Raw genomic sequence first — 13,379 nt, forward strand, 5'->3', positions numbered from 1 at the left:
TGCTCATCATTGTCTAAATACCTAAACTATATCTCCATTCTTGCCCCCATCCTTGAAATCCTGGCACAATGCTACTTCTTGCCAAGTCTTCCTCAAAGTCCTTAGCCAGAAGCCCCCTACTCCTACAATATAAACCCAGAAAGAGGGACCACATCTCACCTATCTTCAGGGTCAAGCACATGCAGGTGGTCAATAAAAACTTACACAATGAATATATAAATTACAACTCTTACTAGTCACTTTTGTAGGGTTTATTTCTTTGTGAATAGTCAATTGACTATTTCCCAAGTTGGAAATTTAGAGAAAAAATATTTTAAATAGTCTCTTTATTATTAACAAATAATAGAAATTATGAATGGTTTTTAACTCAGTATCAATAAAAATATTAGAGCTAAATATAGAGGTATCTGTATACTCAGGATCACATATCAGTTAAAAATTTTCCCCCATATTTTAATACATACAATTAAATAGTACATATCTTTTATAAAAGCAACTATGAGATGTGCAACACCTGCAGGTAATAACTATTTGTAAAAATCAATTGAAAGCAAATATATCTACCACGATGTTTGTCACAGCATCTTTTACAACAATCACAACAAAACAAGCAACCTAACTGCCAAAAATAAGGAATAGACACATTGTAGTGCCTGGTGTGATGCTAGATTAAAAAGAGTGTTTTCAAAGAAAATTAAATTTCATGAATAAAGTATAAAAATGTTAGCTGAAAATAAAGCTGGTGACAAAATGGGAAACAGAATTACATAACTGTTAAAAATAATAAAACCAAAACATATATGCCAAAAAATAGACTGAAAGGAAGCCAAATGGTTTTTTGGTTATTATTTTTTGGTAGTGGTCACATTTTCTAAACTTCATACAATGAACATGTGTTACTTCTGTAATCAGTGAATTTCAGGCACACAACTGCAACCTGCAGCACATATTACAAATGAGATGCCTATTAACCTCAGTATATATATTTTTCAATGCATTACTGAGAAGTGTTGGAACAATATCATGTCAAATAAACTGAGATTTCTTTTTCTTGCCTATCATCTAGGACCCATGCAGATAACTGAGTATTTTAGTACAACACTGACAACGGAGCACACCCATAAAGTATAACGGCAAATTTTCAAAAGTTGTTGTTTTTTTCTTAATGACTCATATTATGTAATAACTCCTAAATATACCTCCAGTTAAAAAAGACAAAATCAAACATTTCACTAAGTAAATTATTCATGCTATCATAGCTCTTATCCCTACAAAACATAAGTTATTAAAAGTCCCATAATAGGGACATAATAGCAGATACAACAATTAAAATGATAAGAGGAAGCTAAACTGGCATTGGAGGCAACAAAAAACACTAAATTTCTCTTTTCTAAGTTTGATTTAAAAAAATCAATCGTTCAACTCATTCCCCTTCACAAACTTTCAGAAAACAAATCAAGCTGGAGCCAGCATAACTGGGACCAACTTGGATCACTGATCTTGGCAGATGGCCTAAATGGAAGGAAAACATTTGTATGGCTTTTTCTGCTTAACCAAATGGGAGGCGCTTCACGTTCTAAGTCTTTCCCCACCCAGAAGGAATCTATAGGATAAATGTAATCTTCCTATTTAACAATCCACCCTGAAACAAATGTAGCTTCCAGATGCAATTTTTTGAGAAAACAAACAAACAAACAAAACATTAAGCAAGATCAAGGATCTTTTCGGGACTCCCCTGGTGGTCCAGTGGTGAAGAATCCACCTTTCAATGCGGGGGACTCGGGTTCGGTCCCTGGTCAGGGAACGAAGATCCCACATGCCGCGGGGCAACAAAGCCTGCTCCGTAACCCACGCGCCACAACTACAGAGTGCATGCACCTCAACTAGAGAGCCCGCATGTGGCAAACTACAGAGCCCACGTGCTCTGAAGCCTGTGCCCCACAACTAGAGAGAAGCCCTTGCGCCGCAATGAAAGATCCCACGTGCCGCAACTAAGACCCTACACAGCCAAAATTAAAATAATAAACTAAATAAATATTAAAAAAAAGATTTTTTTCTGAAGAATTTTTGATGATTAATGCTGCTTAAACTTGGTTAAAGGTAAGAAGGGAGACATTATCCTTTTATTTCGGCACCATGGTGTTTCTAAAATATATTTTCCCATAAGAAGTTATTCCTACTATATAAAACTCCTAAAGCATATCTACCAATAGATAAAACAAATTAAGACTCATTCTGTGTGTCTTTTCAAGCCTTTTGACTCTTTTTTAACCATCACTAAACTGAAGGTAGATACAAAATTTTATGTACTGATTTCATGGCCCAGCTTTTTCTGAACATAAAAACTATTCATTTATTATAGAAATTAATAGAAAAGTCCTTAAATAAAATAAAAATCACCTGTAATCCCACTGTTTGGATATAAACACTGGTGAGATTTCTTTTCCATGCATATTTTGTTTTACACAGTTGAGAATCAGACTCTATAAACTGGTTTTGGAGTATGACTAATATTCAAAGTGGAAGATCACATAAAAAGAAGTCTGATGTCTCTCCGAGGTGGGTGATTAGCCTACCCTGATGAAGAAATGCCCAGGGATTCTGATCATTCCTTATGAGAGCACAATGTAGACAATCCTTAAAAGTACAGAATATTCAAGGGTTTGTATCCATTTCATGTGCAGAGGCCAGGCTCATCAAGCACCGTTCCCACTGTACATTTATACAGCCCTAGCGCACACATCTTCCAGGACTTCATAAGGGATCGGATCTACAGAGTTCAGAGGTCATAGGACTGGAGGAGCCAGAGGCATTGACTAGCTATCCTACTGGATTATCGCACTGGGGCATCTGGACATTTAAAAAAATCCTTTTAGTCCACAATAAAAATGTTCTCCCATCCCTATCCCCATTCTTAAAGTTAGATGGAGTCTTATGTAGCAATCTTACATGTTGTTCTGCTGTTTACTGTGTCTCAAGAGAATTGTTTAGGATAAATCCAAAAAAACTACGCTGGTACAATATCTGTCAAAGTATCCAAATACATGCTTTTCACACTAAAGAAGATTAAGATAGCTGTAGATAATTGACACAAAAGTAGTCACCTAGAAAACAATGTTTGCTTGCCCTAAAATTTTATTAAAATAATAAAATTCAAAATTAAAAGGAACTGAATAGCTTTCATTTCTCATCTGACCATAGACCATATCTGAATAGCTTCCTTGTCATTATTACTTGTAAGTTTAGAAAGCCTTGAGTATAAAATGAAATAAAATGAGATTCAAGGTAATAATTCCTTAATTTCTAATTCATTTGGATTAAACTATTAACCCTACTTTGCCCCCATAAATCAAGAGTAACTCTCCTTATGCAATGTACCTTGCCTTTACTGGACAGTGGCAAATGCAGAAGAGCATCAGTTTCAATAGCAGATCTATAACACCATGAAAAGTAGTAATTCAAATGGAAAGGGGTTGAATGCTTTGCAAAGAAAATATTCTTGAGTAATAATGATACGCTTGAATCCCGTATGAGATAATTAATAAAATGTTCAAATGATTAAGACAGATCTTACCGTCTGGTGCCAGAGGCATAACTAAAAGCAAAGGGTGAAATGAGAAAGCCAGCTCACTCTCAAGGGAAATCATCCACTCCATGGGAGGAAAGGGGCAACAGCAACCTAATACACTTTATCCATCTAGACAAGGAATGCAAGACACCTTAGAGCAGGGATGCCAAAGGCAAATACATGGCTTAGAGAAAAATAACCCAGTGTGTCACTGGATCCTGCATCTGATATAAAGGTCAGGAAGGCTGCGTGCTGAACATAACAGGCATTTTTCTCTCTTCAAGCTTTGCCTTGAATTTTAATATGCTTAATGTTTAAGACAATCTTATTTGTTTTCTAGATAGCACCTTTCTAAGAATGAACTTTAGTAAAATAATCTCTTTTGTTTAAAGTATTTATTTAGATACAGCCAGAAATTTTAGAGGGTACTTATGGTAACGCTAAACAGTAATTTTTTGTTCAAGCAGCAAGTAATATATAAGAATGTTGCCTATTACTACCATAAAGTGGAAACCTGATCACGCAGAGAAATTTATCCTGGAACCACGGAGGTTCCAGCGACATGGCTGTGTCCTTATGAGACACATTTACAGTGAGATTATTTTTAAAGTGCTACTTAGTGCCTCCAATTCATAGCCTTTCCTCAATGATTTGATTTTGTAAATCAGGTGGTTATTGGCTCTAGTACAATTCTCTTCTCATACTGTAAGGAACACTGGATTGAAATTGAAAGATCTTGGGCTTTGGTCCTTATTCTACCACTAAATAGCTGTGTGAGTTACTGCAAGAAATTCAATCTCGCTGACCCTCATTATTTGTGCCTGTGAAGTGAGACTAATAAAACCAACACTGCCTGCCTCACAGAGGAAGTATTTCAGTGGTTGCCCTATACAAGTATAAAGAGCTTGACAGCGCTATGTGTAACAGATGTTAAAATCTAGGGAGGGAAAAAAGAGGGAAGGGAGGAAAGAAGGAAGGAAAGGAACAAAAGGGAAAGGGAAAGGAAGAAAAGAGGAAAAACAATATATAAACTATTGGGACTGTGCAGTATTAATGGAATTAAAATAATATATAAATTACACACTTATGTTTTCCCACTCCTTTTCCTGAAAACAACACACTGTGGTATTCATTGTGGTTATATTATACACCACCTTTTATAATACTATTAGTTAAAGAATGAAATTTTGCCATTTGCAGCAACATGGATGGACTTTGAGCGCAGTATGCTAAATGAAGTAAGTCAGACAGAGAAAGACAAATACTGTATGATATCACTTATATGTGGAATCCAAAAAATACAATAAACCAATGAATGAAACAAAAAAGAAGCAGAGAAAGAGAACAAACTAGTGGTTACCGGTAGGGAGAGGGAAGGGGTGAGGGGAAGGGGAAAAACGGGGTTATTATGAGATTATATGAAATCATGTGTGTGAAACTTCTGAAAATTGTAAAGCACTATAGAATTTAAAGAATCTTTCATTTGATTAAAAAAAAAAGGCAGGAAGAAAAGACTTTTGGAAAATTTGGTTTCACCTAGGAATCAAGTAGTACCCACATTCCTCAATTCTAATCTAAGCTCAGTAACAAAGTAGAAAGCTTTGTACATTCTATTAGTACTTGTCATGTTAGGGTCTAATTTTTGGTTCAGTGGAAAAATACCAGGGATTCATACAGGCCAGGTATCTACTGGAAATACTTATGATTATCTAGTCCCACTTGTAGTCAAGAAGCAGTAGTGTCGATGTGTTAATTTAATACCAGCTACTATACCAGACCTGGGAAACTGGCTAAACACATCACAAGTGACGTCTTCTGCAATTATGCAATCTGTTCAAAAGATAAAAAAGAAACCTGATACATGCTGATGCCAAAGCCTCAGCAGGAATCAACTCCTTCACATCCTTTTACACACAGCCTTTCAGGGAAAGAATTATTTTATCAGCTTTTCCATTTCCTCTTGCCCGTCTTCACCCTGCACATTACAGCTCTGTAAATATTTGTGGAATATAGCTCTGTAAATATAGTGGAATGACACATTTTGAAGTGGCCCTCTTTCCACAGTGGTTAACAAAATACGGTGAGGACAGGTCATTAACACTACTATCAAATAAGTGTTTTCTGGGTAAGATTAATTATCAAAAACCAAATTACTTAGGATGGAGTTTTCCCAAATGGTACGTAACTCAGCTGATCATGATAAAAACATGTATCTGATAGTAATCATAGCATTATCACAAAATCTCCTGACTTCAGATTTAGATGTGAACACATTCTAGGTATCTTTTGTTCCTTCTCACAGTGGTTTTTCCCTTGGAGTTTCAATACTCCTGCCATAGGAAGAGAGCTTTCCAGAGACGGGGAAGTGTATGGAGTAGGGGCAGGGAGGGTGACTGGCAGAGGGGATACAATCCATCTGGGGTCAAAAGAAATTTGCCACAGTAGTGGCACTATGGTCACGAAGCACGATCTTAATTTGGATTCCACCTTTTAGTTAATTCTGACAATTCAGAAAAGAATTATGAAGCAGGGAGATCTAAGCAAAATGTTATGAGTTTACTTCTGAAACCCAGCTACAGTTGTGAGTGTTATATCAGGTGTCATCAGCAATAACACGCATCCAGAGACCTAGTACCTGTTCCCAGTGAGCTTATATCATAAAGAAAATGTATTTGAAACATTTCATAGAATGGGTAAGCGAGAACCAAAAGATTGGCCCACCTAATTAACTGGATCCCGATCTACTTCCTAACTTATACTGAATGAAATGGTTTTTAGGTTTAACAACTAAATTAGACTGACATATACAGTTCCTGAAGACAGCTGACCTCAATATTTCTTGACATTGGAGTTCTGTACCTAGTATTTAAACATTACTTATTTTCATCTTATTAAAACTTCACTTCTTGACCAGTCAGAAATGGCTTAGAAGCCTTGTAAAGTATCTAGGAACAACGGATAAGGAGGAACAAGGAAACTCTTCAATTGCCAAATGTTTAAGAATCTGGTTTTCCACATTTTCTTTATCATAAATCCACCAGATGAAATCTTCATTCATTGGGCATTAGCCCAGTTTTCTATTAATGTCTCAAATTGTGTGCAGGCATGAACAGTAATCAGTATGTTCTTATGACATTCATGTTTGACCCAAGTATTACACAGATCTCCAGAATCTGTCATCCTGACCCTCTAAGTTTGCTGTTGGGACTCTTTTTTAAAGACAGATCCCTTTTAGTCTTTACAAGATGTCACTGGAATGAATATCCACATCCTCCACAGGTAAATCGTTATGTCCTTATTTACAACTATCCTACCGATGAATAAACTTCGGGAAAACGTCTAGATGCCAGCTATCAGATCAAAGACTGCTGATTTTCCCAATGCCTGGTTACATAAAAAAATCAAGTAGGAAGAGACAGAACCAAGTCAGATTAAATACAGAGTATGAGAGTATTTCCAGAGGAAAAAATATGATACCACATAAAACAACTCAGTTTTTAAAATAACAAATTAAAGTAAAATTTGAGGTCAGAAAGGAACACACATTTAAACCTTAGTGATCGAACTGTTCCCTCTAGTTTGATGTAAGCGGGGGAAAAAAAAAACAATTTAAACTCTAATTCTCCAATTATCTTCAAACAGGAGGTGTACTGGGTTGTTGTAGAAAGAGATTTTTAAGAAATTAGCAAAATGCACATTAGGCTCTCTTTTCTATGAAGTCTATTGAAGAAACACACAAGGTCTGAATTCTAAGTCCAGTTAATTAGTGTGCATGAGAATCATCTACAGAATTTGGTAAAATTAAGATTCTTGGGGGCTTCTCTGGTGGTGCAGTGGTTGGGAGTCTGCCTGCTGATGCAGGGGATGCGGGTTCATGCCCCGGTCCGGGAGGATACCACGTCCTGCGGAGCGGCTGGGCCCGTGAGCAATGGCCGCTGGGCCTCCGCGTCCGGAGCCTGCGCTCTGCAATGGGTGAGGCCACAGCCGTGAGAGGCCCGCGTACCACAAAAAAAAAAAAAAAAAAAAAAAGTTTCTTGGGTCCCACAACTAGGCACTTTCATTCAGCAGTTATGGGATAGGTCCACAAATTTTTAATGATAATAAACACACTTGGTAAATTCATTCTGAGGCAGGAAGCTCAGACATACTGCTCCTTTATTGTCAGGACACAGGCTACTTTAAGAGTCCAAAATATAGTCCAATGCAGAGTGGCAATATGCTGAAGGAAGAGCCTGCATATTTGATCTAATAATTAGAGCATCCTTCCTTTTCATCCCCAAAGCCCATAGCCAATCAACGCCAGCTCCAAGGTCAGTCAACTCACCTAAGCAGCGGTAGGGAATCACAATGTGGGCATGTGTCTTGCACTGTTTCCGGCCTCTCTTGCACCAGTTCTGGATGGTCACTGGTTGGTTGGCTTCCACCACATTGGTGATCTGCAGTTCAGGGTAGACCTGGGAGAACATACAAAAAGGGTAAATCATTACCTGAGGCAGGGCTGGCACACAAGCACCTGTTGAACCACCACGGTTATTCTAAGGTTTTCAAGCCTGCTCTAATTGTGATCTAGCTTGGGGAATTCAGGGTGAAGAAAAAGATCAAGAACCTATCATTCCATTCAAAACATTAAGCAATATAACTTTTACTTTATTTTACTGCACCCATTCCGGCTTAACATATTTTCTAGGGGAGATAAAATAGAAAGGGAGGAGGGGGCCCTCTTAAAAGCATGGGGTCATTTCAATGCAAAATAAACTGGTGTGACGATGATACTCTGTAATGCCCTAAATAAATGTTATAGTAGATACACCTAGGAATATTACCATGACTTAAATTCAACCCGCCCATGTCTTACTCAATTAGGCAAATATTTCACATACAGGATATGACACACAGCAAGCTTCCTACATAAAAATCTTTCTCTTTATTCAAAGTAATTTACTTAAGAATAATTTATCAGTTATCATGACTATCATTTAGATAAAGAATTGCATTGATGAATCTCTTCCCTTGATAATTACAGCCCTTTGCTCTGATTACTGTTCTCAACAAATCATGGTGTTTACTGAGCACTTGGGAAGAAATGTGAAACTTGATGAACTAAAATATATTTGTGAAAATATCAAATCCCTTCTATTTATTAATAATAGTAGAGATTTGAAAGAAAAATATAAACATAAAAATTTATTTTTAAAATGGGCTTTCCCTTGCATAAATCTTACATTTCACCAGGGTTGCTGTTTTGCTAGTTAAATACAATAAAGAGAGAAAAGCATACGAGAACTGAGGGTAGAAGCAAGGGAATGGTTATAATAATGGGCCATGAAATCTAAAGTGGGAATATGAAGGTTGAGATACACGTTTAAAAGGCTGTAGTATCAATGAGTCCTGGTGTGTGTTACAGAATTTTGTCCTAAAGATACCAAAGAAAATGGGGTGGTTAGAAGCAGTACTTGGAGAGTCAGAGAGCTGAAATTAAGATTCTGGGGGTGGGTAACAGTTATTGGTAATTGCAAGGAGTATAACATGAGTATCAGAGGGCATGGCTGAAGAAAAATGATAAAGGCAAGATCACTGGAGGAATGAAAAAAAAAAAAAAACGGAAGCTGGAATCTTGGATCATCAAGGTTGATATTAAAATCAACTAAGAATGGGGCTTCCCGGGTGGCGCAGTGGTTAAGAATCCGTCTGCCAATGCAGGGGACACGGGTTCGAGCCCTGGTCCGGGAAGATCCCACATGCCGCAGAGAAACTAAGCCTGTGCGCCACAACTAACTGAGCCCGCACTCTAGAGCCCGTGAGCCACAACTACTGAAGCCCATGTTCCTCAGCAAGAGAGGCCACCGCAATGAGAAGCCCGTGTGCCGCAACGAAGAGTAGGTCCCTCTCACCGCAACTAGAGAAAGCCTGCACGCAGCAATGAAGACCCAACACAGCCAAAAATAAATACAAATAAAATAAATAAATTAAAAATCACCTAAGAATTATGAAAGATGCATTGACTGAATGACAGAAGGTCAAGACCTAAAACCTTCAAAGATTGAGGAGGATGTCACTGCGGTAGAAAGAGCTCTCCAGATGCCTCCAACAGGTGGAGGAGGGGGTAAATTAGTCCAAGACCATGTATTTCACAGTTTGGGTGGGGGACATTTTAGGGAGAAGGAAAAAATGGTTTGGAAGTGAAAATGAGTGAGAAGGAGGACATCCCTACCTCTAGGCACAATGCTATGAGGGTTGCAAGGGAAGCACTACCTGAGGAGGCTACAGGGGAAGGAGTGCCTTTGGGGAACAACCAGGTTTCAGAACAAGAAGATACTGTCCACAGTGTGGGTTATGGATAGAAGGAATTTTTCTTATGATTGTCAGTCACATTCAAAGAGAGCATGCCATGATCCTGTCTTTATTTGAAATGTTGATATTTTGTTCACTGTGGAGTTTGGGGCATTAATTTTTACTTTTTAGTGCATTAAAAGAGTTCCCTGGTGGCCTAATGGTTAGGATTCTGGGCTTTCACTGCCGTGGCCCAGGTTCAATCCCTGGGCAGGGAACTGGAAATCCCGCAAGTCATGTGAAACAGCCAACAATAAATAAATTTTAAAAAGATAAAATGGTTATATGTTTTAAAAATAGGGCATTAAAATATTATTTATCTTGCTTCCTGACTGCCTCACTTGCCTCACCCTTGTCCCAACCCCGAGGTCAATCAATTAAAAAATCAGGCACTGAGAATGAATAAAAACTGTGGTACATCCAATGGATTACCTAGCACTAAAAAGAAAGAAGCTATCATATCAAACCATGAAAAGACATGGAGGAATCTTAGTTGAACATTACTAAGTGAAAGAAGCCAGCGTGAAAATACATGTATGATTCTAACTACATGACATTCTGGAAAAGGCAAAACTATGGCAACAGTAGAAAGACCAATGGTTACCAGGGGTTAGGGGGAAGGAGGGATGAACAGGAAGCGCATAGAGGATTTTGGGGGCAGTGAAATTATTCTATATGATACTGTAGTGGTGAATACATGTCATTATACATTTGTCCGAACCCATAGAATGTACACCACCAAGAGTGGACCTTAAGGTAAACTATGGACTTTGGGTGATAATCACGTGACAATATAGGTTCATCAATTGAAATAAATGTACTATTCTGCTGGGGGATGTTGAGAAAGGGGGAGTAGCTATGTATGAGTCGGGGAAGGGGGTACACAGGAAATCTTTGCACCCTCCTCTCCATTTTGCCACATACCTAAAACTGCTCTAAAAAAATAAAACGCTGATCAGTGTAGTGCAAGGCAAATTCAATGGGGAGGTACATGCTATGAAAACACACAGGATATCTAAATCAGATCCTGGGCGGGTAGTGGGAAAGTTATTCTTCCAAAACACTTGCCAGTAACTTAGCTCTAAATGGAAACAGCTCCTTCCCTTTATTTTATTTTGTTCTTAAATATCTTAACTCTTCAATGCATGCATTTCAGTCGTAGATAATGCTCAACTTGAAATGCCACTAAAATTTAATATCCCCAGGGTTTTTTCCTATATGATGAAAGGTGAAGTGGCTTTTTGTGAAGCAATATAATTCTCCCACCACCTCTCCTTGTTTATTATATCACAAAGTACAGCACTCATGAGTCATAAACTCTATGACACCAGAGAGCTTGCCATGAGGGACACAACATTATGTGCAGTAAAGTGTGAGTTACTATATTTTTCTAAAGGGGTTCTAGCTGCCACTTCACAGAAATATTACCCTGCTGAGGATTTTCTCAGGAGTTTTCTGTTTTCTATATATATATAAAAAAAAAAAACTCCTACAGGCACAGTCAAGTCATATTTTCTTCTTTTTAGTTTAAAACCAAAAAGCTATCCGTAGGGTACAAATTGATAAGTTAAAAAAAAAAAAAGGTCTCTTGCTCATGATATGCTCCATCTTCAGTGTCTTAAGGTATTGCACCAATAATATCTGGTACAACAGAGCAGTAACTTATTTGGTGGATAATTTTCTAGCAGATAGAATTGCATACAGACCAATTAAGATCAGTGAAGACAGAGCTTCTCCCCTGAAGGTCACCAGAGCTTCACGAGGTGATCAGCCGAACACAAAATCCCTTTCCAGTTCCCACCCGGAAATCTAGGACATCTGTGTTATTTACTGTGCTTCAACTTCTCTCTCCAGAATGTGGACAATGATGATTGTTAATAGGCAGTTGGAGATTATAAAATCTGAACCACGTGAATCCCACACGTAGTTCGCCTACTGCCTTAACAATGAAAACAGAAGTGACAACTTCCACCCTTCCAGCCACTTTTATCCTGAGACAAGGAGTTATTAATTTGACTTTGCCAAAGAGTATAAAAATTTGCTGTTCTCAATTCAGGAGGAGTATTTTAAACAGGGGAGGAACACCAAACATGAAAGTCACAAAACTTCTTCTGAAGCACATCTAGTCCCAGTTAATCACAGTGGTTACCACATGCACAAGAAACCTCCATGTCAGAAAGCAAAAACCAGAACACAAAAACACAACAAAAAACATACTAAAGTTTCTGACAAAAATTCTGAGTACTATATCTTATTTTTTATTAAGCAGCTCCAGTATATCACTAGAGACAAATAAGCGTTTTTTTTTTAATTTTTATTTATTTTTGGCCGCATCTTGTCTTTGTTGCCGCACGTGGGCTTTCTCTAGTTGCGGCCAGCGGGGGCTAATCTTCAGTGCGGTGCGTGGGCTTCTCATTGCGGTGGCTTCTCTTGTTGTGGAGCATGGGCTCTAGGTGCACGGGCTTCAGTAGTTGGGGCATGCGGGCTTCAGTAGTTGGGGCTCGCGGGCTCTAGAGCACAGGCTCAGTAGTTGTGGTGCACGGGCTTAGTTGCTCTGCGGCATGTGGGATCTTCCTGGACCAGGGCACGAACCTGTGTCCCCTGCATTGGCAGGCAGATTCTTAACCACTGCGCCACCAGGGAAGCCCAAATAAGCGTTTTTGTGTTATGAGACAAATAAGCATCTTATGTTGAAATAGTAGCAGTCTTCGGCAAGAATAAAAATTAAAGTAATGAGGCAAGCAAATGTGCTCGTGGTTAGTTGAGTCCCTGACTTTTCACCATAATTAAGTATAAGCAAAGCTCAATGTTTTATATTTTCTTTGTGCATCTCACATCTTAACATAGGAAATAAAGATATCTGAGATCCCTAACCTATTTAATTTGTATGTTTTCCAACACATGCAACTGCATGTATTGCTAACACAACAAGCATTGCTGATGACTTGCTAAAACAGCAGGCATTAGCAAAACCCGACTTTTATACAGCCCCCTTCCTTTTCTAAAATGTATCCTATGTGCATCCCAATTATGAGTGACTCTTTTGTATTATTAAAAAATTTAGATGACAACAGCTGTATTGAGAAATACTTAAAGCAGAAACAAATCCAGCTCGTGCCAGTTACTTGAAAGGCAAACCATCCTCAGTTCCTACAAACCTTCCTGAATTACACAGGCAGCCGCTGAAGAAATACACACCCTGTGCCCCAAACACACTCTTCTTAAGACCCTAACACCACACTTCAGATGCCCAGGCCCAGTAGGGTCTCCCATGTAGACAAACCTCCTCCACTCATGGTGTAATAGATGTCAATCCCTCTCTCCCACTTCAGGAAGGCTTTATTGTATTTATTGCAGTGCTTCCTCACATTGGGGTTAGGTACACATGTGCACCACCTCCCCAGTGAAAATACACTTTCCAAGGGCAGGAAACACAATTTCCTCTTCCTTGTGTTGCTCCACCTTCATTAACATTGGTTTA

At 38.4% G+C, this 13,379-nt stretch overlaps 1 protein-coding gene across 9 annotated transcripts in view; it reads right to left on the minus strand.

Moving 5' to 3' along the window:
• APP (amyloid beta precursor protein) overlaps window positions 1-13,379 on the minus strand; it is a gene marked incomplete at both ends in the record, with an annotated part of 277,334 nt that overhangs the window by 190,420 nt on the left and 73,535 nt on the right. For all 9 annotated transcript variants that reach the window (XM_079705528.1, XM_079705524.1, XM_079705527.1 and 6 more), the window contains one exon: window positions 7,893-8,022. In XM_079705528.1, the coding sequence (XP_079561654.1) occupies window positions 7,893-8,022 (130 nt within the window). The remainder of the gene's footprint in view (window positions 1-7,892; window positions 8,023-13,379) is intronic.

The sequence above is a fragment of the Hyperoodon ampullatus genome, assembly GCF_949752795.1.
Source record: "Hyperoodon ampullatus genome assembly, chromosome: 5".
Lineage (NCBI taxonomy): Eukaryota > Metazoa > Chordata > Mammalia > Artiodactyla > Ziphiidae > Hyperoodon > Hyperoodon ampullatus.